At 39.5% G+C, this 27,505-nt stretch overlaps 4 protein-coding genes across 4 annotated transcripts in view; 2 read left to right on the forward strand and 2 right to left on the reverse strand.

Moving 5' to 3' along the window:
- Nucleotides 1-1,209: 1,209 nt before the first annotated feature.
- Nucleotides 1,210-7,049, reverse strand: LOC111869782 (nucleoporin Nup37). Its single transcript, XM_023861541.2, has 6 exons — nt 6,679-7,049; nt 5,811-6,011; nt 5,190-5,340; nt 4,063-4,282; nt 2,616-2,775; nt 1,210-2,049 (listed from the first exon to the last, which is right to left on the reverse strand). The coding sequence occupies exons 1-6, from the start codon at nt 6,820-6,822 to the stop codon at nt 1,957-1,959; spliced, it is 969 nt and encodes a 322-aa protein (XP_023717309.1). The 5' UTR covers nt 6,823-7,049; the 3' UTR covers nt 1,210-1,956.
- A 50-nt stretch (nt 7,050-7,099) lies between these two features.
- LOC111869783 (40S ribosomal protein S2) lies at nt 7,100-12,297 on the forward strand. Its single transcript, XM_023861542.2, has 6 exons — nt 7,100-7,208; nt 7,543-7,770; nt 8,565-8,682; nt 10,189-10,352; nt 10,994-11,153; nt 12,076-12,297. Exons 2-6 carry the CDS (start codon nt 7,546-7,548, stop codon nt 12,225-12,227), a joined length of 819 nt encoding a protein of 272 aa, XP_023717310.1. The 5' UTR covers nt 7,100-7,208; nt 7,543-7,545; the 3' UTR covers nt 12,228-12,297.
- A 2,368-nt stretch (nt 12,298-14,665) lies between these two features.
- LOC111869771 (probable DNA-directed RNA polymerases I and III subunit RPAC2) lies at nt 14,666-18,689 on the reverse strand. Its single transcript, XM_023861527.2, has 4 exons — nt 18,542-18,689; nt 17,184-17,281; nt 15,028-15,184; nt 14,666-14,783 (listed from the first exon to the last, which is right to left on the reverse strand). The coding sequence occupies exons 1-4, from the start codon at nt 18,557-18,559 to the stop codon at nt 14,751-14,753; spliced, it is 306 nt and encodes a 101-aa protein (XP_023717295.1). The 5' UTR covers nt 18,560-18,689; the 3' UTR covers nt 14,666-14,750.
- Nucleotides 18,690-18,913: 224 nt separating this feature from the next.
- LOC111869770 (cytosolic carboxypeptidase 2) overlaps nt 18,914-27,505 on the forward strand; it is a 40,188-nt gene continuing 31,596 nt past the window's right edge. Inside the window, exon 1 of the mRNA XM_023861526.2 lies at nt 18,914-19,092. The gene's annotated coding sequence lies outside the window, so the exon portion shown is untranslated. The remainder of the gene's footprint in view (nt 19,093-27,505) is intronic.

A 27,505-nucleotide genomic window follows, 5' to 3' on the forward strand; every position in this document is an offset into this window, starting at 1 on the left:
CACTCTTCAAGTCGCGGCAAACATTCACGCGGTTTTCTCTTTGGTCATCTCCGAGCAAGCGAGGAACACATTTTGCAGACACCCATCTCATGTGCAAACCTTCGGTTAAAATTCGCTGGACCGTGCTCCATGAGATGTTCGTTTCCTCAGAAAGTTGGTCAATGGTCTTTCGACGATCTTCATCAATTGCACGTTTGATTTTGGCAATGTTTTCGTCATTTCTTCCTGTCGAAGGACGCCCGGGGCGTGGCATGTCTTCTGTTGACATGTTGCCAGATTTGAAACGGGAAAACCACTCGTAGACCTGTGATTTCCCCAAAGCATCATCATTAAAGGCTTGCCGAAGCATCCCAACAGTCTCGGCTGCAGTTTTCCCTAACAGAAAGCAAAATTTCACGCACTCTTTGTTCCTTCTGGTCGGCCATCTCACTAATCGCCAAAGGGTTGAAACAGGAACGCACACAACAGAGCACCACAGACAAACCACTTAACTCAGACTGACGCCAGCTCACTAATAGTCGCGGGAGACCCCCAGCCAACACCACCTAGCAGCATAACTCATAACTACAAAGCATGCATGTGCAACAGGTTGGTTCCGGTTATTTTTGGGTCCCCCTTCGTATATGACAGTCTTTCTAACGACTTTCTAATTACTTTCTAATTGATAAAGAAATATTACACAATCCAACACTGATTTCCTGACTGATAATTCGCCATTAAAAACCAATCCTTGATTGCGTCAGACTTCCTTGAAGGCTCTGGAAGCACTCATATGCAAGCACCGATAAATATTTACTCATCAGTTCTCGAAACAAAGCTGGGCTACATTTGGCTGACCAGGTCATAAACAGTCATAGCTAAACGTAAATAGTTTTGAAACCAGTACCGTGATAAACGATTTTATTGTTCAGAGCTAAGGGATGAACCACTGACATGACCTTACGAGCGTTTGTTTTGGTTTCAAACCCAAGTTCAAACTGTCAGCACTCCCAAAGAGAGCACGTGTCCTGCCGCATATATATGTATAACATTCGGCAGAACAGTGGTGCCATATCGTAAATGATGTACACATTAAATCATACTTGGTTGCTTAGTGATGGAACAGTGTTAAGACAGAGATCACTTCATGCATTAGCATCATGAAGCAACTACAGGAACAGAGGCCAGAGGACAGGAATCTGAGGTGGCAGGACTTCGTATTACAGATACATTTTACTGAATTACATTTATTAAATCCCAGTATCTCCTTTATTCATATATAAAACTACAGATGCAAGAACATACATAAGACTATTACAAGACAAATGAAAGTATAACTAATTGTATCATATTTAATGTGCTTTTTGTACTCAGGGCACAGCAGAAATGTTATGTACATATGTCCAACTTCTGTTTTTCTCTCCTGCCATTTATGGATCTGAAGGAGATTCTCAATAAATATTAAAATTTGTAATAAAAATTTAATTTTAATACATATTATCCACTAGGGATATTTGACATTATGGCATTAATAAAATGTTTCTTTGCATTTCATTAATAGGTTATTATAAATTATTTTGAATAATTCCAGAACCAACAAAGAGATAACCATTTCCAGGATCTATATGAGATTTTGCAGATGATAAAAACTTCATACACTTTAGAGAAATGGATTACTTGAGTGTCCAGCATGACTGATACTTCACATAACAGATCAATCAGAAATTTGTATTTCCAAACAACACATTCAGTACTAATGACTTCTTTCCATTTGTTATCTATAAACATTTCTGATTAATTGAATTCAGTTAATACACGTGTTATCTTCTGAACCTTGTGCTGATAACAACCGGAGTCTGTTTGATTTCCTGCTCCTTTGACTTTCATAATTAGTTACTGCTCTGTATTCTTCTGACTGGGAATTTATTTCTCAACATTACAAGGATATCTGCCTGTCCTGACAGTGTATTCCTCCTCTCATTTAGTAGCAACTTTCCAGAAGCAAAGTTTACGATCATTCCCCACACAGACATAAGGTAAACGAAAATGCCACGTCAAGCCACCCACAAGCTGGAAGAAAAGTGAATATTAAATGCACTACTAGAGGGAACATCACAACACACTATGTAATTCAGGAAGAATAATAAATATTACTGTTATACTTACTTCCACTGTATGGGGAAAAAAACTTCATTATAAAACCCTGAAACCTGACAATTTGAAATTGCTTGTGTAACTGTCATCCTAAACTAAAATGAAAATAAGGTACAATGCATGCCCAAAATAAGGTGTAGTCCAGAACATGAAAAACACCTACATTTTAAGCTACTTATGTTACAATTAAACTTTTACTTTAAGTATAAAAGAATTAATTTCACAAACTACCACATTTACAGGATGACACAAACCAAACTCATGCCTCTTGAGCTCTTTTATTTTGTCCGCGTAATGACAGTGCACAATCATTTCAAAATTACAAACTGTAACCTTATAAACAGTTATGATGGAACAATTACCTTCGTAAATTGAGGGATACCTGTAATTTCCTGCACTTCACACAGCATAATTCATGACAAAGACCACTTCTAGTACTATACCAACATGCCTAACTAGAAGTATCTTTTTTAAATCAGTACCTGAAGTGATGCTGTCAGTGCCGGTTGTTTGCTCTTAATACATGTGACCTTTAGCTGGAGATCAGCCTGACCAACTGTGGCGATATACTGATCACTTAGCTGGGAAAATCGTAGCAACTGGCCCCCTTCAACATGAACAGGTCGTGCATCTATTGGCAGACTGAGGAAACAAAAAATCATGTCTTTCCAACATTATCATCATACGGTTAACAAATGTTTATGTGAAAGAAACCAACTTAATACAGCCAAAACATATTATTTTGGATCAAATGAAACTTATTTAATGATTACTAAGAGCTGATCACCATCTGTGAATATTTAGAGCAACTGATTTTGAGTTTCAAGCACACATAAATCTGCCAGTTTTCACTTCTAATCATTATCACGAAAATATTTCAAACCAGCTGTTACTAAGGGCATCTACTAACGAATGATAACTATGGTACATATTGATAATCTGTACCATAACTTTTACAGGAAACCATAAAAATTTATTCAAAGGGAGATAGAGTACATTCACAACGTTAAGACTTTTTAGTAAAATTCCAGTCCAGAACTGTACTTTGGACCATAGGAGCTAATCAAGACAGACTCTGTACTTGAAATCCAAAATACATTTTTAAGAATATATCATTCAGTACTTTAATTCCCAGCAATTTTGCTGCTGGCTTCCCTCCAAGCTCATCCAATTTTTGCTTTAAACTAGCTGTATGCAGAATATCATTATAAAGCTATTAACAGGAAACAATTTACACGCATTCAAAGAATTGTAAAATATACTTGCATGCACTATCTGGTAACAAAGTAAAGAACTGCTTGCTGAAGGTGCATTCTGAAAGAGTACTATTTTGTCTTGTAATGGTGTACTACCATCACAGTTAGATATGGTAGTCTGGACAGATCACTGATAATTGACCAACGTCACAGAGATAGGGGTGAAAGTTTTATGGACTTATACTGAAACCAACTGCAGTAACTACTCATGATTATGAACACATTAAACAATCAAAAATCAACAATTGAAAACTAACTTTTAACTTGACCAACATTTTGGCAGTAGCACTCAATATACTAATCACCATGACTGAGACACTAATCAAAAAACAGTATTCACACCATGGAGGTCACACTGGTATTAAGGCATGAAAGACTTCACGCTGAAAATTCTGTCTTGTATCGCTAAACAAAACGAGACCAACACCTTGAATTACAAACATATCTTCAATACGAGCTGCTTTTCACAATATGGCCATCAACATTTAAAGTAAAATAGAAATTTCTAATAAATTCCAGAGTCTCAAATGAAAAATAACTGTTTATACCATAAAGTGACCAGAGAGTTTATCCAGATTTCATCCTTAAAAATAAGTCAGAAGTGGACGTTTATTTTGAAGCTACATTTAAGGCAAACTTCAAGTCTGTCTGAAAAAAAAAACATACTCATCACCTGGGCCTAGAAATGTCCCATACCAACAACTCTCCAGCTGCAATTGCAGCGACATAGAGACTGTTGCTGGAAGACCAATCAGCTGACATGAGTGGAATCGATCCACTGTCTACAGACAGAATGGCTTGGTGACTCAGAACGTTGTAAAGGTGAATGACTCCATTCTTTTCAGCAACCAGCAGCTTACCAGCTGCCTCCTGATGAAAGCACACAGCCATACCTACAACACATTTATTTTCTAGTAATTCTATTATATTTATATTTCTTTAAATCTACAATAGGGAATCAGAGGAACAGGGTTAAGCTCACATTTACTGAAACTCATGAAACTAAGAAATGTTTTGTTTATAATCAAGCGCCACCTTCACTCAAGTATGCAGAAGGAATTCGTTTTAAGACCATTATGAATGGGGCTAGCACACTTCGACATCTTGTTGAGTGCCCAAGTCTGTGTTGACTTTTCTGACCTCTGACCTAATCCTTACAGCCGCACTATGGCTCTGGGGTCAACTCAGCCTTTAACAGAAATGAGTACCAGGAATTTTCCTGGGGGTAAAGGGTGGCCAGCGTGTAAGGCTGGCATCCTCACCGCCATCTGAGTAAACTGTCTAGAAAATGTGGGACCCTCAAAGTCTCACAACTATATGGGTCTCCACAGCCTGTTACAGGGAGAGGGTGGGGGAGAAAACTCAATGTGGGCTTAGATACATGGGCTATTGGGCTGGACCTCTTCATACTCATATAGTATTATGTTCAGTAAAGGTAAAGCTTTCAGTCTACGCGCAGAAAAATTTAAACACGGGTCCATCTGGGGATTGAACTCAACCCTTTGAAAGAGAATCCAGTGTCTTATCCTAAGACCACCTTTCTCCCCTGATCTCTATGATACTGAAGTCATTTTAATAAGATACTTTAATCAAGCTGAATTATGTACAAAAAATTCATATTTCAGGTTGGTTTCTAAGATGAAAGCAGTCCTAGAAGACAATGCATTCTGTGTGAACATATCTTACATCCTCATACATTCTGAAACAGCAGGGAAATTTTTTAATCAAATCATCATAAAATTAATGTCACAGGGGGTAAAACTGATAGGAATTCATTGATTTCTATTGTGTTTCCATTACCTGGAGAAGTGAGGAAAAATGTTGCAGTGCAACTGTTATCTTCCTTGATGTTCCAGAGCTTACATTTATGGTCATCACTAACTGAAGCCAGAAACTGTCCCTCTGGATCATAAGTTACACAATTCACATAGTTTGTGTGACCACAGAGGACCTGTAACATTCTACAAACTATAAGTATCCAGCTAATTAATTTATTTTATATTAAAACTAAGAATATCAGTGCCGAGTAAAAGCACACTATAACCTAGCATCAGAAAAAACAGAGATAGATGGAGAAGGAGAAATTGTGTACAGTCTTTCCCACTGTCAGACCAATTGCCTGTAGGAACAGTTCTGAATGAATCTCACATGCAAGAATGGAACACATTTACAAGATTTGAGGGTTTCACAGCGATGAATATACAATCATTCTTCTGAGTTATGACACTGTAATCGGGTGGGTGGGTACCAATACCTCAGGCGGAACACCCTGCTCCCATCTCCAGGGTAGATTTTACCCTGACTATGGAAGTGACGTATTCCTCCAACAATTTTTGTACCCACCTACTATATGGTACCATAACTTGGAAGACCACAACATAAATGGAATATACCATTTAAAAAGGTATAAATTTTCACTACCTGTAATGTATGACTGGCTACCAAATCACTGGTGAACAGTCGAAGCTTGTAGTCTGCACCTGCACTAGCAAATGATAAACATTTTGGCAGCACACTTAACGAAGTTTCAGGGCTCCATGCTAGAGCACTTACACGTGTTTCATGGTGAAACTCTTTTAACAACTGGAACTCTAATTCATCTTCTAAATCATCATCTTCCTCCTGACGAAAAATGATACATCAGAATGTTTCATCAACATATATGGAAAACATAATGTACTTACCCCTTTCCTGAGTTCTGTATCCCATACTCAACTACAAACAAAATTAAATACACATAACTCAATATGAATATTATAGCATAATGGTAACGTTCCCTGTATTTATGGCGATATCATGAGAACATACAAGTGGTATGGCGATAACGTTTCACACAGTATTTCCTTGCTAAGTCTAAAGCGATCGACCAGCTGTGAAAAGGGCACCTAATATGCAACTGAACTAAGGCTGGAAGGAACTCGCACCCTGGCAGCAAAGAAACTGAACACATGGAAAAGCATCATTATTACTATCATATGTAACATATCAGACCACAATGGCAGCACACAAAAAAACGAGTGACAACAACTTGGTGTTATGTTAAATGGCTGGTATTTTTTCAACATTTCTAAACTTTGAGTATTTCCTCATTCTTCCTTGCCTAACCATGGAATTACTAGCTTCAGCTCTATTATACTTGTATTCTCGTATGAAATAGGTCAAAATGTGTTCTTTCAATGCGTAATTGGGCACATTTCTGGGGTGTCTCCTAGAAGGCTGGGTTGGGTCATTTGCACATCATGATTTTTAAAATAAACGCAAGAAAATGTATTTACTTATATATATATACCTGAAATTTCACATTGCCGACAGCAATTTTATTTGCAAGGGCGATACAAATTATATTCTGTGACCATTCATATGGCGAAAACTCAACTCGGAATATCTGATCTGTGAAATCAATTGTGTGAGTTGATGTTACCAAAGGATCCATTCTCTATATACATTCGTGAATCCTACATGAACGAAGTTTCGAAGAGTTCAGCTTATGTCTTTGGATTTACAGCAGTCGTAATACTATACCGGTCATCAACAACAACACTACAGTTACTTCGCCTTACAACCGCTTACAGCACAGTACTTAATTTGTAATCAGACCGCCAGTAACATCAAAGGTCATAAATATTTCAGCCCTACGGCAATAGACTTGCGAAGCATTCCATGATTCCATGTAACATATGAACACTTCCCATGCCTCCGTCGGTACGGTCGGTACCACGGATACGTTCTATGTCATCGCTATGTTCGTGAGCGTTCGTGAGTGCCACCTATAGGTACAAACGGTCCCTAGTTTTCCAATACGTTGGGAAGTAACCACGTGTAAGTATATGTATGCAATTATTTTGATCTTGTTATTGACTATAGCGTTATATATCTATAGAGGAACCTAGCAATATCTTCTCTTCCTGATAGGTACTTGAAAACATTTTTTATCTGAAAATTGTATTAAACATGAAAGTTCGATTTTGTAATGTTCCTGACACAGGTAATAACGAGAGGAGAATGTAGGTGTACATAATGCTACACGTAAGTTCTGGAGATCGTACTGTGTACAATGGGTGTTCATTTTTATATATTTTTTGTTTGCAATGTGTTTCTGTGTTTATACGCTCATATATATGAGGTTATTTTTTTTTTTTTTTTTTTGCTACAGAATATGGCGGACGCTGCTCCAGCCGGTGGAAGAGGTTCATTTCGCGGTGGATTTGGGTCTCGTGGAGGTCGTGGGCAGAGAGGTCGCGGACGCGGCCGTGGACGTGGACGTGGAAGAGGAAAGGAAGCAGAAAAAGAATGGATCCCAATAACCAAACTAGGTCGGCTTGTGCGGGAAGGGAAGATTCGAACCCTGGAAGATATTTATCTATTCTCGCTGCCTATTAAGGTAGAACATGCACGAAAACGCGATAGGATAGGTCATGTGGTCCTAGTTTTTTTATTGCTAGTGGGGTGGGACTAAGTCCCTTGTACTGTGGCCACTGCTGGCCTATTGTACCAGCCCCATATGATAGGTGAGGGTGATTGTGGAGCAGTTGCTGGAATGAAGATTGGCAGGGGAAACCGAAGTACTCTGGGAAAACCTGCTCCAGCGCCACTTGGCCACCACAGATCCCACTTGACCAGACCCGGGATCTAACCACAGGCTGCTGCTGTGGGAAGTCAGCAACTAAGTGCATGAGCTATGGTGTGGCCCTCATGTGGTCCTAACGAGAAGACTCCGTCACGTGGTTCCTCGATGCTGTAGTCGCTTCCAGCTTAAAACCAGGCCTACATGTAGCAGTCACAAAGTGTTACCAACAAAACACTATTTTGAATTTTTATATCTTAATCTTTGTTATCTTATTCGATGAATATAACAACGATTGCAACTCAACAGCTCAGACTTGTGCTTTGTATGCCTAATTATGACTTGTGAAAGGGTCAAAACATGTGGTATGTCTAATAAACATAATAAAAGCAAATGTGATGCAGTAGTGTGTCTTCTTTGTTTTGAATACAGATTGTTGTGTAGACGGTATATTCTATACTTTATATATCTTATTTATGACACAACAGGATGCACATTATTAAGATGTGGTATTATACTCTAAATGAGTTATTGTGTTCATATGCGGTGTCTTTATGTTTCAAGGCTTATTTGCAACCATAATACAGAGTTCATTTTTTCTGACCTGATAGGAATTTGAGATCGTTGATTTCTTTATTGGACCAACACTTAAAGATGAGGTCTTGAAGATCATGCCAGTCCAGAAACAGACTCGTGCTGGACAGAGGACCAGGTTCAAGGCATTTGTTGGTAAGTTTTGCATATCCAGTGTATCCAAATCTGTGTTTATTCATTGTTCAGAAGACTTATTAAAAATGTATATTTGATGGAGAGTTATACCAAACATATTGTCACGTGTTGGGTAGGTCACACGCGACAAATAACTTCACGCAATTCTGGATCTAGCGAATTTATTCCACTTACTCTCACAATTACACAACTACTGCCATGGCAGTATCACACATAATTCTCCTGCTGGAGTCACTGCACTCGACACAACTTGACTTGACGACTGCTAGATTGAAACTGCACCCTGCGACTTCGCGATCCACTCTGTGTCACCCCTGATCTCACGCACTGTTGACATACTGCTCACCTGGCTTTTTATACTGTTCCTTCTTGCCTGTGTCAATAGTGGTGTCGCGTGTTATGTCACAGTGGGAAGTGCTGTTATGTCACCGCGAGGGAGGGGGCGGAGTGTTAACTGGCCTGTTACCATAGCAGCAACACCGCTGGTCGGGGAGGGAGTGTCCTGCATAGCGCAATTATGTCACAATATCATACACTATTCATATACAGCATTCTTAATTCACAGCTGTTGCATTGCGACAGCTCTCTCTGTGTTTAGTTAAATACATTTTACACATATAGTAGAATTGCTGCTCCATAAGTTTTCTTGCATGTTGTGTCCCCCTTATTGTTCTGCTAGTTCAAAGCGCTCTGTGGTTCTGGCTGAAAGAACAATGATTCTTCATGCAAATCATCTTCATGTGAGACAGTTTGGTGTGTAGGTTGGCTTCTTCAAAGATGATTGCTATATATACTGAGATAGAGAGGGCACCAAGTTCCTGGGCCAGATGGTGGTGTGAGGCAAGGTTGAAGAAATGCTACATTCTCAAGCAGTGTAGGATAGCCTGGGATTAAAAGCCCCACGAGTCTACAAGATCCCATGTAAATATGGAGCCATATACATCAGTAAGATAGGCCACATGATGGAAGAACATGAGAAGAAGCATCAGAGAGACCTATAGCTCAGCCATGTGGAATGCTTGGATGTGGCAGAGCCTTCAGCCAATTAGGTGATGTGGATATACTTCCGTTTCATCATCTCATCTGCCCCACTATACGAGTTATCTGGGAAACCATAGAAAGCAACCTCCATGACAGCTTTAATACAGAAGGTGGCTGCCAGTTAATTCCTGCCTGGAATAAAACAATCCAGTTGGTCAAGCAGCAGAGAGCATGCCACATGTATACGGTTCTCACAAAACGTGCCAGACCAAGGATTGGGTATAACCCCATAAGGCTCTCCTCCTAACCCCCCTGCCCCCCAAATCTTGGTCCAGTCTGCCTTCTAAGATATGCTCTTCTTCATTTGTCTTCTTTTCATCCCCACCAAAAGCTACCCTCAACATAAAAAAAAGTTTGAGTCATGTTTTAACATCTCTTATTTATTCAGCATTTTGTATTATATTTGTATAGGATGCAGTTATTTTGATAACTAATTACATGGTTTCATAATAATTTTTTTTGCAGCTATTGGCGACTCAAATGGACATATTGGCTTGGGTGTGAAGTGTTCCAAAGAAGTGGCAACAGCAATTAGAGGCGCAATCATTTTGGCCAAACTGTCAGTGGTACCTGTAAGACGCGGATACTGGGGCAACAAGATTGGCCGGCCTCACACTGTGCCCTGCAAGGTAATCTGCTGCTTTGAAGCAGACTACTAAATCTTCTGCCATTCACTTCATGGCCAGTCCATCTGGACGTACCCATAGTTTTGCTGTTCCCCGTAATTCTTTCAGTTGGTGGCGTGGAGGCTTTGTTGAATAGGGTTGTGTTTTGTGCAGTATCAAGTTAACACATCAGGTAGGCTGTGAAAGGATCATCCTACCTTGCATGCAATACTGTGTTACCTGAGCATTTTAATGTAGTATTTACTAGTGTAAGATATGGCAGTGCATATTTAACTTGACCATATGAACAGATTTATTTGGCTATACATGTAATTAATTATATGTACACCAATTTATTCCGCTCCTGTGTACTTTCCATTTCATTCTCAGTGTTTTGTTACTGCCACAGTATGTTGCCTTACTTTGGTCTTGGAACACGGGTGGGTAAATTTTCATGTTTTAATTAACTGTGTGTAAAATGGTTTGAATTTGGTAAAAGTATAAAGAACTTCCATTCCGTTGTTCTGGACAATACAGGTTGCTGCTGAGGGTCGGTCAGCATTGAATTGCTATGAATGGTAAATGTACAGAATGGCCAGGAAATTGTTCCCACCCAATTTTCTTCCACAGGTATGATGAGGTTCGTTTTCATAAATTCTTTACAGGTAACAGGCAAATGTGGGTCAGTTCAGGTGCGCCTGATTCCAGCTCCCCGTGGTACAGGCATTGTGTCAGCACCTGTTCCCAAAAAGTTATTGCAGATGGCTGGTATTGAAGATTGCTATACATCAGCTAGAGGCTCGACGGGTACGCTTGGCAATTTTGGTAAGTAATTGTTATTGGCTGTCTCATGCAATGCTTTTCCTTTTTCGTCCATCATACAGACACACCTGTTTATAAACTAAATTCCCACAACAGGCGTTAAATGGATTAGATATCTTCTGGTGCACATCGGTAGCAGCATGTACATTTGCTTGTTAGCTGTAGCACAGTTTAATTGAACTGCTGCAACATGCCTTGCATGTATGGCATTGTTCAGATTGAGAATCGTGTACAGTCGAACCTCGAACTTCGAACACAATCCATTCCAGGAGACAGTTCAACTTTTGAATTAAGTTCCCCATTTGAAATAATGTAAATTGAGTTAATGTGTTCCAGACCCCAAAAAGTTACCCAATATAAAACATTTTAAGTGCCTATTTCAAAAGATGATATTGGTAAATAATGATAAAACAAGTATACTTAATTTCAGTAATGGAATGTTCTTATTTATAATAGTACATATATAAAACAGTGCATAATATTCAATCAGTAACAATAGTAGGAGGGATATTACTGCTCACTGGAAGGTGAATTACCCCTCTTTCACCTGGAATCCACTAGTTGAGAGTTGTGGTTCATTAACATTACCACCACTTGATTTTTCTTTGGAGAGAAACCTGTCTAATATCATTTGTATGTCTATTTTTTTTTTCCTGAAATGTTGCATTACATTGTCATTAAACAAGTTTATACTCCTGTTCGCAATTGCCATATTGGGGTGCCACTTCTCTGCAAGGCACAACAACCACATGATTTTTTGCTTGACTTTCGAGTTTTGTTCAAGTTTCAAAACCAGATTTTCCTTAAATTTTTGTTTAAGTTTCAAGTTGTTCAAACATCAAACCATTCAAAGTTCGAGGGTCCACTGTATGTAGAGCATGTCACCTTTGATGCTGTTTTACAATTATTTAACGTTTTATTATAGCCAAGGCAACATATGCAGCAATTGCCAAGACATATGCATACCTGACTCCTGACTTATGGAAGGAGATGCCACTGACAAAGCCTCCATACCAAGAATTTGCCGACTTCTTGGCCAAAACCCATCGCCCTGTTGGGAGCCAGCGAGAATCTTAATGTGTCTTCTGGAGAAGTGTATTTGGTTCTCTGCATAGCTTAATAATAAAGAGACCACTGCGGAAATGTATTTATGTGGTATATGTTTCATGTCATTGCAAACGATACCCCTGTCCACATCTCCATGTCTTGGTACTTCCTACCTCCAAGAGAGTAGCTACCCTTCTTTGAACTTTGTATTATTCTTAATTTCGTAGACTGGTTGACAGAGGTCTTCAGAAGAAATTCTGATGTAGTTTAACTCCAGTGTTAGAAAAGAACACGTTAGCAGGGGAGTTTACGAAGCAAGTTGGGTTAGGTGGTAATACTTCTGACTTGTATTTGTGAGGTGACCAGTTTAAATCCGAGCTCAGATGCTGGCTATCCTGTAAGCTTTCCTCTATTTTGTGCAGATGCTAGGACAGTATCTCAAATTAGGCCTTAACTGCTACCAGACATTTTTATTAAATCATGTCACCACCTCACTAACAAACTTCTTAAATAAATAATAGGAGACCTTAAACTTTGTTCTGAATGTCCGTTCATTTAACTTTGTCTCCTAAGCTTGAAAAACATTACATTTCTGCGACATGTTACTAGTGAGGGCAGTTAAAGTTACATGGTTCCAGAATCAATTCTCTGGTACTCATAGTGAATGGTTGCATATGACAGGCATTGCCTGAGTGAAATCAGTTTTTGATGACATGAATACAGATTATTTACACATCCACTTACCTACCTACCACTCGGTGCTACAGCCCTGGGTGAGCCTTGGTGTCCTCCACAAGCAATGCGTGCTGCCATAGGAATGGACCCATGCATGATGTATCCGAGGCTGGTTGTTAGGTTTCTGAACAAAATTATTTTTACAGTATGAGGTTAACCTCATGCCCAACCCCCAACCTGGAGGATCAGGGTCTCTCTCTCTCTCTGGCTTGTACCCTTTGACCTTTCTGGCGTGGGTGACCATACTGGTAGTTACTCTACCGCTGGCATAGCTCTCCAGGTCAAAGTCATGCAAGCCCCATGACCACGACAAGGTGGAGACACCTTTGGGGGTTTACACATCTACTCAAATGAAACTGCTTCACACCACAAATTAACAATGGAACCCCCCACTTCAGAGACAGACTCCATCTCACTTAGCAGAGAAACACAATGAAGGAATTCCCCACAGGCAATATCAAACTACAGTAGAACTTGGTTATAACGTCATCAAAGGGACCTAAAAATAGTGTCGTTATAAATGAATGTTGTCGTAACCGAAATGGGCACTTCCACAATAGCCTTATGTTAGTCACGTAAAAATCTACCAAAAACTGAGTTAAAATGTTGCATTTTTTAGTGAAATACGTAGTTAAGTACAGACTAACGTAACATTAACGTGGAATTAATATGGATTCTCCATTTCGTTTGTACTGTAGAATTCACCATACCAAATTCGCGGCATACATCAGCTTTTTTCCTTCCATTTTCTATTTCACGAATCACTTTAACTTTCTCTTCAATGCTTAAAACTTTCCTTTTCATTGCCATGTTTTCGCTACTGCACTTCTCTGGGTTTAGGCAGGAACACTATAGGGTAAGTAGACAATGTGAGGTCCTGTTAGACGAGATTCTAGGAAAGGAATGCAGTTAACAACCTGCCACGTCCTCTTGCACTATTCACGCAGTCCCACCCCACACCCTTGTTTTCGCATAAAACCCACGCTCCTCTTGCAGCCCGCGGTCGTATTCTTCCAGGACAGTCACGTCAGCAAGTAGAGAAAGTGAGGGTGGGCAGACACATCGAACTTTCCCACGATATCAGAGAAATTCAGGAATGAAAATGACGTTACATACGAGGTTGATGCATTTGTGCATGTCGTACTAAGCAAGGTATAAAAACAGTTGCTTTATGAGGAATTAGTTCGTACCATTGAATATTTGACGCAATAGACAAGGTGTCGCAGAAACCGATGTTGCTATAACCAAGTTTTACTGTATTATAATTTTACAGTTTTCTGAAGATAACAGTCGCATTACAATTCAAACTAAATTTGTGGCAGAAGATTTGCTTCAAGACTTCTCACCATCGACCTAGTGCATATAATTTATCTGGCAGATACTCACATTGGGCACACAGTAATGTAGTTGGTTGAGGCACTATACTACAAGTCGGAAGGTCATGGGTTCAAGTCCCGATGAGGTCATTGGATTTTTTTCAGTTGACCTAATCCTTCTGAATGCACTATGGCCCTGGGGTCGACTCAGCCTCTAACAGAAATGAGTACCAGGAATATTCTTGAGGGTAAAGGGCGGCTGGTGTGCAGGTCTGACAACCTTGCCACCATCTATGAGCTGGCTGTCTAGAAAATGTGGGAACCTCAACATCTCACAACCCTATGGCCCTCCACAGTCTGTTACAGGGATACCTTTACTTTTTACTTTACTCACATTGGGAACCAAGATCAAACAGCAAATTATCCTTTTTCAAATTATTTTTATTATAAAATACACATTTCTGCATTTCTTATGAGTCTTTGGAGAGAAACTGGAAACATTTCAATTTGCTGCTTTAAACTGTGTCATTTCATCCTGCAATGTAGAAGAACATTTTAATTAAAGTAGAAAAGTACAGAGCTTCTGAAATTGATTAGAATTTCTACATTAACTTCTGAAATAATAAATTTGTATGTTGCCAGTATATGATATGGTATTATGAACTGTACAGATGGACAAAAGATAGTCATTACAATCCCTTTTCAGGCTTAACAATTTTGGACAGTTCTTAAGATGTGGGTAATATATCAAACAAAAGGATAACGCAACTGAATTTTACCTGGAACACAGTCAATGTATGGTCACACAACTTTTCCAAGTCTTCAATGCCTTGCTTCAAAACATCCACAGCTGCTGATCCTGTTGTTTGGATTCTAAAGTGCATTGCAGTCTCAGAAGGATGAGGTATTGTATAGCCACACAACGTAACATCAGGGCTAGAAAAGAAAAACTGGGTTTATAACAAAGTTTAGGGGTACCTTACATGTGTGGAATGTGAAACAAGTACAGTACAACACAGAAATTACCTGTACTACAGTAATCCTAGGAAGAAGATCTACTACAGTGGACCTTCATACTGTACGGGTGAGTTCTGTACCTATTTTTTTTATTGCTAGTGGGATGGGACTAAGTCCCTTGTACTGCAGCCACTTCTGGCCTATTGTACAAGCCCCAGATGATAGATGATGGTGATTGTGGAGCAATTGGTGGAATGAAGATTGGCAGACGAAACCAAAGAACTCCACCACAAATCCCACTTGACCACACCCGGGCTGCCACCGTGGGAAGCCAGCGACTAACTGCTTGAGCTATGGCGCAGCCTGTTCTGTACCTAAGTAGTGGTACTGCACCCACTACTGACCTACTGTACCAGCCCCAGATGATAGATGATGGTGATTGTGGAGCAATTGGTGGAATGAAGATTGGCAGACGAAACCAAAGAACTCCACCACAAATCCCGCATGACCAGACCCAGGGTTGAACTCAAGACTGCAGTGGTGGGAAGTCCTGTATCGAAGTAATAGTCCATGGCACATATTCATATTTTTACACTACAAGAGCTTTGGCTTCCCAGCCCAGCCTCTAATGTAATGGCTAATGGGGGCTCTTCCCTTTGGAGAAAAGTGGCCATGGCATAAAGGCAACTTTCCTTCCATGGTTCACAATTTCCCTGGGTCCAAGATTTCCTGAAGACATTCCTCTTACACCATGCCACTGTTGCATGGCAGGACACCTTCCTGCAGGCGGCACCCAACCTCCTCCGGGATCCATAAATTCCTCGGGTTGGTTCCCATGGCTCTCCATGTACCCTGCAGCTAGCTTCCAGCCCCTATGCCGCTTCTTCCGTCCTTCGACCAGTTTCACTATGACATCTATCTTGGGATCTCTTGATGCTCCCCTACAGTGCATCATTCTTGGATTAGGCTGAATCTTATCTAAATGTTATATCTGCTTCCGTCACTTCGTGGCAGGCCTTCATGTCTAGTGAGGTTGGCTCCTCGCATTCCAGACATGCCTCCGTCATTTCTTGGCAGGCCATTCTCTCGTTTCGGTATCCCCACAGGGAAAGAACTGCTACCTCTTCATTAGGAATCTCCTGCTACTCCACTACGGCCTCCTTTTCTTCTGGATTTGGCTCCATCGTCTCTTGATTGGCCTCCATTGCATCTTGGCAGGCCATTGTCTCTTTTTGTCCATCCTTCATTTCTACTTTGATCTCCCTTAGATTGAGGTTCTTCTTCTCTTGGATGGTGTCCATCTTGGTTTACATCCTTTCTTGGTTGGTTTTCATCACTTCTTGCATGTAGTCTCAGCCGGCATTGCTTTTGCTTGGATGGCTCTTGTTTCTGTTTGGATGTCTCGGTTGGATTTTGTCTTCTTTTACTTCTTTTAGATTGGCATCCATTTTTTCTTAATATTCCGTTTCGGGTTTCAGTCTCATCTGGCTGGTATCTGTCTTCTTTTCCAGCCTTGTTGCCACTTCTGGGCCAGCTCGGCCAATGCTGGTGAGTCCAACACAATCCGAGCCGCCAACATCTGATAACGAGTGCAGTTGTCAGTTGACAGGCAGCAAAGAAAAGAGTTAGTTGCAAGCATGCGGCTGTGAAGAGGAGAATTTAAGTGTAATATTGGGAGCATGTGATTTAGTGAGACTTGGATAGGCAGTTGAGGATTGGATTCCTCTGACTCAGGATATGATCCGATGATGGGTCTGAGTAAACAGTAAAGGATCGAGTTTCATAAAAGGTGAGTAATATCTAAAGTAGTTGAGCAACTATCAGGTTCCATGAATTACTCTGCTCCATGGAGTTAAATATGCCACAGTGCTTGACAAGATGTATATATGCCTGCCTCAGAATTAGTCAGAAATGGGTGTGCATAAAATTTTATTCTGTTCACTGTAATATTTTATTTTGCATATTTGAATCAACTTACTAGCGAGAGATGATACATCTCAACGCATTTCCGAACGTGTGACCACCCTCCTTGAAGACAAACGTTCGGGATTTCTTGTCCAGCTCATCACCAGCTAACTGAAAAATTGTGTTACAAGGAAACTTGAGTTATTAAATAATGTCGGCCTGAGGATAATATGAACACATTCTAACTCTGTCATCTGTGTTGGGCAGTATCAAGAGTTCAGCTGAGGAGGGAAGGGGTATAAATTTATAAACAGGAACACAATCTAAGAGGTTTACATAACAGATATACCACTTACAAATCCAATTCACTTCTTCATAACCAAACCCAGTACTCTAGCTAGGACAGACAATTCTGTCCCTATCACACATTACAAAATTACAACTGTCTCAGAAAAAATGCTTTGTAATAATTATAATAACTTGGATCATAATTCTCCATTTAGGTTTATTGATTTCTAACTGCTTGTTGTTCTTAATAGGTCCCTGTGTTACTGAAATACTGCCTGATCTGTTAGCATAAAGGTATTACACCATACCTCAAACACTGAACAAATATTTTCACAATTATTTAATACTGGGCCAGATCATTCAGTAATTACAAAAGAATTTTACAGCAAAACATACTGCAGGCAACCTTTGCTGATGCACTGGATAGATCATGATTAGCAAATCATATAAATTTTAATATTCTATATTAACAAATGGTTTGATGTTTGAATAATGTATACAATATTAATGTTTCTATGAAGCAGCAATATTTCATTTTAATGAGCATAAAAACAAATTCTTCCATAAAGAATCCTTTTTCTTTCTAGCAAAATTTGACTGAAAAAAATTAACTTTTTGTGCTATTTCAAACATTTCATTGGGATCTGATGTACAAAAATGCATCAGAGAATCCCCTTTCTATCCAGAAAACAAGAAAATGTATTGGAATTTGATCTGTCTGTTCCTTGCAAACCTCGGCTACCTTCTGCCATTTTAACAAAATTATTTAATACTTTCTACACGGAACTAGACCTAACACAAACCATGTTAACCTGTGCAACCTTTACGGTGTTGTTAAATATAGTTTTCCTTGGGACTTCTTGGTTGACCAAAATGAAAAAAAAAAATGGGGGGGGGGGCATACCCATGAGCATATTTCCACCCATTCGTGTCATGTATCATGTTAAGTTAGATTTCATTATTACACCTTATGTTGGCGAAAGTCTTCACCACATTCCTCAAATTTCACTACAATTTAATTGCGTGCAGACAGTCCCGTCCGTGCATTTTCAGTTTTATCTCTAACAGAAGCCATTACAATCAGTCTAACCTGTCACTAGTTTTAGATCTTTACTTGTCCTAAACACATAATCATTAACGTACCTCGGCAATCAAACTCATTCCTTCAGCTATTTGTTTCTCTTTTGCAAATGCTATTGTTTCCTTGTCACACGTCAACCACGCTGCATGCTCCTACAGAACACGCATCATGCTCACAACCTCACAACCCATCAGCATGAAACATCACAAATAAATATGCTATAAATGTTTTTTTCTCAGCACTACAGCCCCAGTGTGCCTAGGTCTACCTCCATGAACTTCTCCGTTCACTATTATGCAGTATTACGAGCTGCAATTTACGGGCGATAGTTCCATTGCTAATCGATTTTTTCTTGCACTTCTGTGAGCATTGTGAACATTGTGAAGTTGGCCATTCTTAAGCAGGCGGCGATCACAGGCGGTCGCGATCGTCGCGATCAAGATGATCGAGGGCGGTTTTGTTTAATCACGGGTATTTGGTGATTCTCGCTTGGAGCGGCTAGGAGTATGTGTGCTCAGGCTGTTGTGGTTAGCGTTGCACTAGCGTTTTGTTAGTGTTGGTTGTGTTCGTTGACTGTGATTAGGTATTTTAAGCGGGACATCGAAAACGAAAGGTAAGTGTTTGAAATCTGTATGTGTGTAGGCGATGTAATATAGTGATGATAGTGATAAAACCTAGGTTAGTATGGATATTGAAATGTTTACAGTAAGAGTGCAGGTGAATTGCTATAAAGTCGTTGAAGAGGCTACTCATTCTAGTTATATTATTATTGGCCTTTTAATTTGAAAGAGCATTCTTGTTCTAAACTACAGGGTCGTTTACGTTATGGACAGAAAATATGTTTACATTTGAAGTAGGTTGTGTAGAGCTGTCTGGATTCTGATGAGAGGGATGTTTGGATTTCAGTGCTTATAGCAACACGTTTTGGCACTGCAGTGTGCCAACGCACATGCACATTGAAATATATTCAGAAGTTCATTTTTCATCAAGAATTTGAATGGTCATGAAAGGAATGAAAACGAATGATACAAGTACGGGATTTGAGATTCCCATTCATTCATATTTTTATTTTTCTGTTGATCCATACTGGTACAATTGTTGGATATAGAAAAGTCAAAAACGAATACAAGTTAGTACAGTAATATTAATAAGACATGCAATCATTAAAAGATTTTGTCGAAGAAAAATAAAAATAATGGAACACTGTAAATATTGATACAGTGATGTTAAGATTACCATCAGAAATACATATCTAGTTTTATGCATAAAATATTCATCCACAATATGAAAACAATGCTCATGCAAATAATTTGTAATGCTTTTTTAAAACGTTTAATATCACATGCCAAGCCCTTAATATCAGCTGGGAGATGATTATATATCTTAATGCCTGCATAGGTGGGACTTTTATGAAACATCGTCAAGTGAGTTGTTACTTGGAAAAAATTAGAATTATTCCTGGTATTAAAATTATGAATTTCAGAATTTTGTCTGAACAGTGATTTATTGGTAACCATAAACAGAGCCAAGGAGAGTATGTACTGGGATGCTAGAGGGAACATATTTAAAATTCTAAAAAATTTTGTGCAAGAATCCCTGGGTGACTGAAAATTACTGTCATTTGAGGAAGTTAGTAGTACTTTCATCTTCTACGCACATTGCAGAAAAAGACATTCTCAAAAAATTACAGTGTTACAGTCACATAAGAATGCTTACATATTATTAAAAGAAAACAAAGGGACATAAACATTGAGTGTATATGCTGACAAGTAAGTAGGGGAATGACTAATAATTACAAGTGAAACATTAATGACAGGTATAGCATTCTAAATGCATAAGCTGTAGTGCAGCCCTCATATGAAACTCTGTTTTATGTTACATAAACCCAAAGGGAGCACTTTGTAATGACCACAGACCCTGGACTTGGACGAACGCTTTTGAATGACTTATGAAAAGGAAGGATCTGCACCAGGATAGGGACCACTTGTGGGCTCTTATGGACATAGGAATGAACCGTCAGGTTCCATAATGTGTTGGGAAATTCTTGTGTAGTTGAGGAACTGATGACATTCTAAGAAGAACTCAGCACCATGTTTAAGCTGTGTTGTCCATGAAATCAGTGTTGATTTGTGGTGGAAAGATTTTTTTTTTGCCATTTTGTGGTGTTAGGGTAAAGGGGGTTGTCACCAAATGTAACTTCTAAGAAGAAGAAGAAGAAACAACTTTAGAGGCTTAGGCAATAATATGTTTAAGTCAGTATTTCATTGTGAATGAAAAATACTTTTCTTCAAGACATTACCTGGTCTTCATTTTTCCCTTTTGATAAGGAGAAATTTATGATACATTTATCTCATTTTGACTAATTCTTCTCTCAGTTTGCTTTTCAATAACATCACAAATTTGTGGGGAGTATATACGTTGCATGTAAGAAGTATATAATTATTTGCAGAACAACTTCTTAACATGAAGATTCCACTCCAGTATGAATAGTAAAGTAATTAAAGTTATCCCTGTGCTTAACTAATTAAGCACTACGCCATGAAGGCGTATAAGGGAGTGGAGATATATATATCCACATTTTCTTGACCCTGGCACTAGCTGGAGGTAAGTGGTCAGCTTCACGCTCATGCTGCTTTAACCCTGGGGGAAGAGCTCCTGGTACCACTGGGTAGGAAGGTGGAAGGGCCCCAGAGCCGGTCTGGATGATGTGAAGAAAATAAAATTCTTGACTCTACAGGGACTTGAACTCTGACCCCTCAGTTGTCCAGCCTGTAGCTAGTCGCTGTACCAACTATGCTATCCTGGCTCTGCATTATGAATAGGCCTATATTTACGTTGTCTGAGCAACTAATGGAGTGTGCATTTGGCCACTTCACATTATAAAATCAGTAGGAGGTGTCAATGCAAAAGTACGGAGAGGCGATATTTTCAAATCAACAGTTTGGAACTGCAGTTTTCATGAAACTTCTAATGATAATTGGGATGGAAACTTTTGCCACATCTGAAACTGAATTGGCAAGAGTACACTATTCCCACATTGCAACATTTATCAGTGGACATAACCGGAAACAGTCCAGCTGTCACATCTTGATAGAGCACAGAATTCAAGTACATTTGATGTCTGAATCTTTCAGAGGGACTGACTAATATTGACCTCTGTCTCTGTGCCTGCAGAAATTATGGAGGAACTGTCAGTAAGCAGGAATAAAAGTTAGATATTGAAAAATGTAAGCTCAAAAAGTTAAATGATTCTGTTTGAGAGGTGGTGGGACAAACAGACAGACAGACCAATGGACAGTGATAACAATAACACCACCAGAAATTGTCATTGATGTTCTAAGGGAGGTTTTTGCCTTCATTGACTGGTGCAGTAATAGATATACATCACCGTTGAACATTAAGATAAATGAAATTTGCACATACCGAAGAATGGCAACATTTTGCCACTCGTTCTCAGCTCATTTTTCAGTGTTATGCAACAATACAAGAGGATTTATTCATTTCATCATAACCCCCCTGCCTGCATGTGGAACTCAGGCTAATGAACATAATTTGTATACAAATGTGACAGTCAGATTATTTCAGGCACATGTATAGGGGTCATGGGTAGAATGAAATTGCTTATTTTAATGACGGGTGTGTGCTGGTCTGAAATATGTCTCACTGAGCACTGCATGAGGACGGTTGGTTTACTACAGAGTTCCATATTAAGTTTCTTGGGGGAATGTGTATGACATTCAGACTGTATCATAAAAACATCACTCATTGCACAAAAATAATCCTAATAAAAAAATTAATTGATTGGAAAATACGTGAACTTTCATCTGGCATTGTGTAAGTAAGGGAGTAATGAAAATGGTTTACTATTCCTACTGTCACTCCCCTATGCCATATGGTATAATATTCTGGGGAAACTCTGCAGATAGCACTAAAATCTTCAAAATAAAAAAAAATAGGACAATTAGAATTATCACAAACAAACAAAAAACTCCTTGGCCCATAGTCTGCAAGCGAACTATACCGACTGAGCGACCACCGGTTGTTGGCGAAGTTAGTGCCAACTTAAGCATACGAGGTGTCATGTGGTCAGCGCAGCAGATACCCACTGCCATTAATTTCGGTTTTCTAGGCCGGAGCCACTATTTCCTTCAAATAGCTCCTCAGTTATCATCACAAGGCTGAGTGCACCCCATTTCAGACACACTACTTCTCAGAAAATCTGGTAACACCGGGAATCTAACCTGGGACCTCTGGATCTGTAGCCAGGAACTCTGGCCACTAGACTATTCAAGAATAGTGATTTTTGCAGAGATTTTTTTAAACTGGTAAAAATATTACCCTTTCGCACACAATACATACTGTCACTCCTGTTATTTGTGGTAGACAACGAAAGCATATACAATTTAAATTCTGCTGACACCCATAACATAAATACAAGACAAAAACTCAATTTCAGCTTACAGTGACTCCATCTCTATATCAAAAAGGAGGTAACTACTTCGACATCAAAGTGTTGAATAGCCTCCCTCAAAGTCCCAAAAAGGCAACTGGCAATATTAAGCAATTTAACACAGCATTGAAACGTTACTTACTTACTCACTCCCACTACTCCATAGATAAATAGTTCAATATAAAACAGTAACTGGTATTAATTCTGAGCTAAAGTGTATTCTCAAGCATGTTACTATATCACTTTGCTTATTTGCAGACTGTGCTGTATGTAACCAGTTAGCATGGTCATATTAACACTCTATTATAATCTTATTAACTTCTCAAGCAAAACTATAATTGCACAGATATTATGTATTTGTACTTGACTTGTTCCATATCCAATGGTGTAAACCTGTACTTGGATTTATGGGATGTAAATAAATTCAAATTCAAACTGTATAATTATACAGTTAAATTGTGTGGAATATATTTTGTTCATTATGTTGCAAACTTTATTATTGTGCACTATAGAAAGGAAATCATGATAGTTACCTAGTCTGCATTTCAGTTTTGATTTTGACAGGTTCTGGAAATTATTGGCAAATAATGTAGTTTTCAAAATAAGTGTAATAATGATTTTAAAGAGGAGGCTAGTGACCATCTATGTGATATGTGAATGATTTTTTATAATGAAATATATTAAATCATATCTATTGACTCGGCTAATTTAAAACAATTGGATAGATAGCATACTGTGTACAAACATTTAAGCGTATGTGTCATATATAGGGGATTCAATTTGTAAGCTGGTTCTTAATTCCATGCTTTTTGTGGCGTGTTAGTACGTTATTAACCATTGTATTATAAATGTACTTAACACTGGTTCAGAAATCCATGGAAGCCAAGAATACCACTGAGAAGACCAAGGCGTAGGTGGGTGAACAATATTAAAATGGATCTTAGAGAGATAGGATGGGATGGTATGGATTGGACTGATGTGGCTCTGGATAGTGACCAATGGAAGGCTCTTGTGAACACAGTAATGAACCTTCAGCTTCCATAAAATGCTGGGAAATTCTTGAGTGGCTGTAGAATTGGCTGCTCCTCAAGAAGGGCTCAGATGAGTAAATAAGTGGGCCGCTCCATAGCTCATGCGGTTAGTCACTGGCTTCCCACCGCGGCGGCCCAGGTTCGGTTCCTGGTATGGTCAAGTGGGATTTGTAGTGGACAAAGTGGCGCTGGGTCAGGTTTTCTCCGAGTACTTTGGTTTCCCCTGCCAATCTTCATTGCTCCACAGTCACCCTCACCTATCATCTGGGGCTGGTACAGTAGGCCAGAAGTGGCCGCAGTACAAGGGACTTAGTCCCACCCCACTAGCAATAAAAAAAAAGAATAAGTAAGTAATGGAAGCCAAGAATTCTATAGTGTCTCCCGGACATGTCATCATATTGTTTGTAAACACAATTCTCTTCCTGATTAGAAATGCTTGATTTAGATTCCAAAGTATGATGGTTAATCGTAATAATATGTCTGGCACATCAATAATAAAACTTTATGATTAAATGCAATGCTGTATTTATATTATTATATAACATAATTTACTAAGTTTGGGGCTTCTTTCAAAGGAAAATGGGCGCAGCATTGGAGACTACTAATATCAGTTATTTTAAAATAATAAACATTACCTATTAGGCCATTATTAAAACGAGTTTTTGAGGTAACCGATCCATCGAAAAATTTAAATTGTTGAAAGTTAACTGTAGTGCTTATATCACATCTGTGATAATGAGTCCTATTTAACTCTTTTTTACTTAATTCAATCCAGGCAGCTCAACTGTCTATACAGTCTGTACATTGTTGTATTTTTGTGTAGTGAGGTGGACATTTACTTTCAGACTTTGCCTGCCTGGGGGAGGGGGAGACAAGTGCCATGCAGGATCAAAATAATGTAATCAAAAACAAACCAAACTATGTAGTTTTAGTCCGCAAGCGAATTATACTGACTGAGCGACCGCCACTTGTCGGCTAAGTTAGTGCCAACTTTAGCAGATAGAGGGTGTCGCGTGGTCACCGTAACATATCCCTACGGCCGTTAGTCTCCGTTTTCTAGCCCAGAAATGTAGTAATCTTCATTTTAAAATGTATGAGAACAGCAATAATAAATAAAACATATGAATACAAATCTTAGTTCCTTGAGTGTCATTAAAAATACTTGTTCTGACTCAATGTAGTGAGAGGGATATATACTAGATGGAGAATCGTGTTCTGTTCACAGCGTGGGCTGTGATTTTTCTCTTCAGCAATATGTCTGAGTTCTACACAGAATTCTACCTATAATGAATATTGGGATATTTGGAGAGCTCTTTCCTCCAGGCTAAAGTGGCCAAGGTGCAAAGCTGACCACTCACCACCACATGATGCCAAAGTTAAGAATGCATTGAGCTATTCAACCACTCTCCTATTTGTCCTCATGATGTGATGCTTAATGAAATGCAGTAACAGTTTTGCCTTTTACCTGTGCTGTTGAGACAGTCTAATAACTAAGCTATGGATGGGGGATGGCTGGGGTTATTTCCTGGCTAGTGGCAAGTATTCTTATCTTTGTCACTGTATCCAGACTGGCTCTGGAGCCCAGTCTCCTCCCCCATAGGTACCGAGGGCTCTTTCTCCACTTGGTCAGAGAGTGAAGCTAATCACTTATGTCCATCTGGTGCCTATCTTGATAATATGTGGAGCTATACCTTCATGTATTAATGGTGTTGTGCTTGATTAAGTACTGGGGCAACTGACTGTTTTTTGCTTGTATGGCTATCTAGAGAAACTGAAATTTGCTACAGTCTCAGGAACTGAGAAGGTGTTAGAAAGTAAATTTATTTTATAATTATGTAGCTCTATAAATCATTTATGCTGCCTGTTTCATCATCAGTTTTTGCTGTTCTGAGTCACTTCTGTCTGAAGAAGGAACATTTCATAGCTCAGTTGGTATAGTAACTAGGCTATGGGCTGAACGGCAGGAGTTAGATTTGCGACAGGGGCAAGAGATTTTTCTCCTTTCCATAGATTCCATACTGGATCTAAGGCCCATCTAGTCCTCTGTCCAGTGGGTATCAGGGGCTCTTTCCCCTGGGGGTAAAGCAGCCGAGGCATAAAAGTGGCTACTCTCCTCCATCTAGTCCCAAGGCGAATATTGGAGCCTATACCTCTGTTCGCCCATACGTCTTCCTGGCATGGCACTTAATTAAGTACAGGGACGTCTTCTAACCATACATTTCAGGGTGATTTGGACACTTTAGTATGGCCCTGGCTTGGATGTTCCAGAACTTCAGAAAAAATAATTGATGTATCTCTGGTATTTAATTTTGCAGTAAACTAGATATATATTCTCCTTCCCTGCACCTGCTAGTGAGTAATGTAACATGTACATTATCAGTAATTTCATTTGTGAATAAACATTCAAAACAATGGGAAGCAACAAAGCTTCAGAGCATGACTATGTTACACAGGAAGCACCATCGATATAAACAGTATGAACACACAGCTAAAAAGTAACCTTGGCCATGTATGTAATGAAGCAAGCATCACACCATACTCATATAGGAGCTGGGTTAGCTCAGTCGGTATAGTGACTAGGCTGTGTGCTGGTTGTCAGAAGAGTCAGGTTGAATTCCAGGCAGGGCAGGAGATTGTTCTGCTCTTCATAACATCCAGACTGGCTCTGAGGTCCATCCAAGCCTCCTGTACAATGGGTGCCAGGGGCAGTATCCCCATGGGAAAAGCAGCATGGGCATGAAGTTGACCACACACCTCCATTTAGTGCCAAAGTTAAGAATGGTGGAGCTATACCAACACTCCCCCATGCACCTTCATGGCCTTGTGCTTAATTAATTAAAACTCAGGAATAGCTTTACCTTACCATGTTCATATGTGAGGGAGTGGAAGTGTAGTTGTGCCCATTCACCTGCTGCCCAGCAGTAGGTGAATGGCCACGGTCACACTCTGGCCACTTTAACCCTGGCAACAGATGCTCTGCCACACACTGGATGGAAGGGTGGGTTGGCATCAGACTGGTCATGGACACAGTGGAGAATGGAAAATCTTGTACCCCTACCAGGAATCAAACCCAGTTCCTTGGTTGCCTGGAATGTAGCATAGTCACTAAATGACAGCTATCCCAGTTCTTTAGAGTATGGTTCCTGCAAGTTCCTATAGGAAACTGTACCACTTCTCCAAATGCAAGTTTATGTTATGGAGCTGATTGCATGCGTGACAGTTCACAGGGTTCTATGTTTTCATTAGAGTCAGTATATGTTGAAGGACAGATTATAGTTGGTAAAAGAGGGGGTGGTTGGAAAGAGGGTTGGTGAATGAGTAAAATCAATACATTGGTTGGAATTTTTGAAAGCTGATGGTACCAGGTGACGCCAGGAGGGCAAGTCAAGTGATAAAGCCCTGAACCAAGGGCTTTGTTTGAATTAAATGGTAATGACCTCAGGAAAAGTTTCCCACAGATTTCATTCAGACTAGGATAGGTTACTTCAGATTTGTACCATAAGCTACAATGCAGTTTGTTCCATAAAGGTAGCAAAATTCATAGC

Source organism: Cryptotermes secundus, unplaced genomic scaffold (assembly GCF_002891405.2).
Source record: "Cryptotermes secundus unplaced genomic scaffold, Csec_1.0 scaffold93, whole genome shotgun sequence".
Classification (NCBI taxonomy): domain Eukaryota; kingdom Metazoa; phylum Arthropoda; class Insecta; order Blattodea; family Kalotermitidae; genus Cryptotermes; species Cryptotermes secundus.

Excerpts from the sequence above, each read along its gene's own strand:
- LOC111869782 (XM_023861541.2), bottom strand. The coding sequence starts at position 6,822 with ATGGATCCTTTGGTAACATCAACTCACACAATTGATTTCACAGATCAG. Across the intron at positions 5,341-5,810 it reads TAGCCAGTCATACATTACAG|GTCCTCTGTGGTCACACAAA; the intron begins GTAGTGAAAATT and ends AGAATGTTACAG. Across the intron at positions 2,776-4,062 it reads TGGGACATTTCTAGGCCCAG|TCTGCCAATAGATGCACGAC; the intron begins GTGATGAGTATG and ends TTGTTTCCTCAG.
- LOC111869783 (XM_023861542.2), top strand. The coding sequence starts at position 7,546 with ATGGCGGACGCTGCTCCAGCCGGTGGAAGAGGTTCATTTCGCGGTGGA. Across the intron at positions 7,771-8,564 it reads TATTCTCGCTGCCTATTAAG|GAATTTGAGATCGTTGATTT; the intron begins GTAGAACATGCA and ends CTGACCTGATAG. Across the intron at positions 11,154-12,075 it reads GGGTACGCTTGGCAATTTTG|CCAAGGCAACATATGCAGCA; the intron begins GTAAGTAATTGT and ends GTTTTATTATAG.
- LOC111869771 (XM_023861527.2), bottom strand. Across the intron at positions 15,185-17,183 it reads AGATGTATCATCTCTCGCTA|CCCTGATGTTACGTTGTGTG; the intron begins GTAAGTTGATTC and ends TTTCTTTTCTAG. Across the intron at positions 14,784-15,027 it reads ATACATTGACTGTGTTCCAG|GATGAAATGACACAGTTTAA; the intron begins GTAAAATTCAGT and ends TCTACATTGCAG.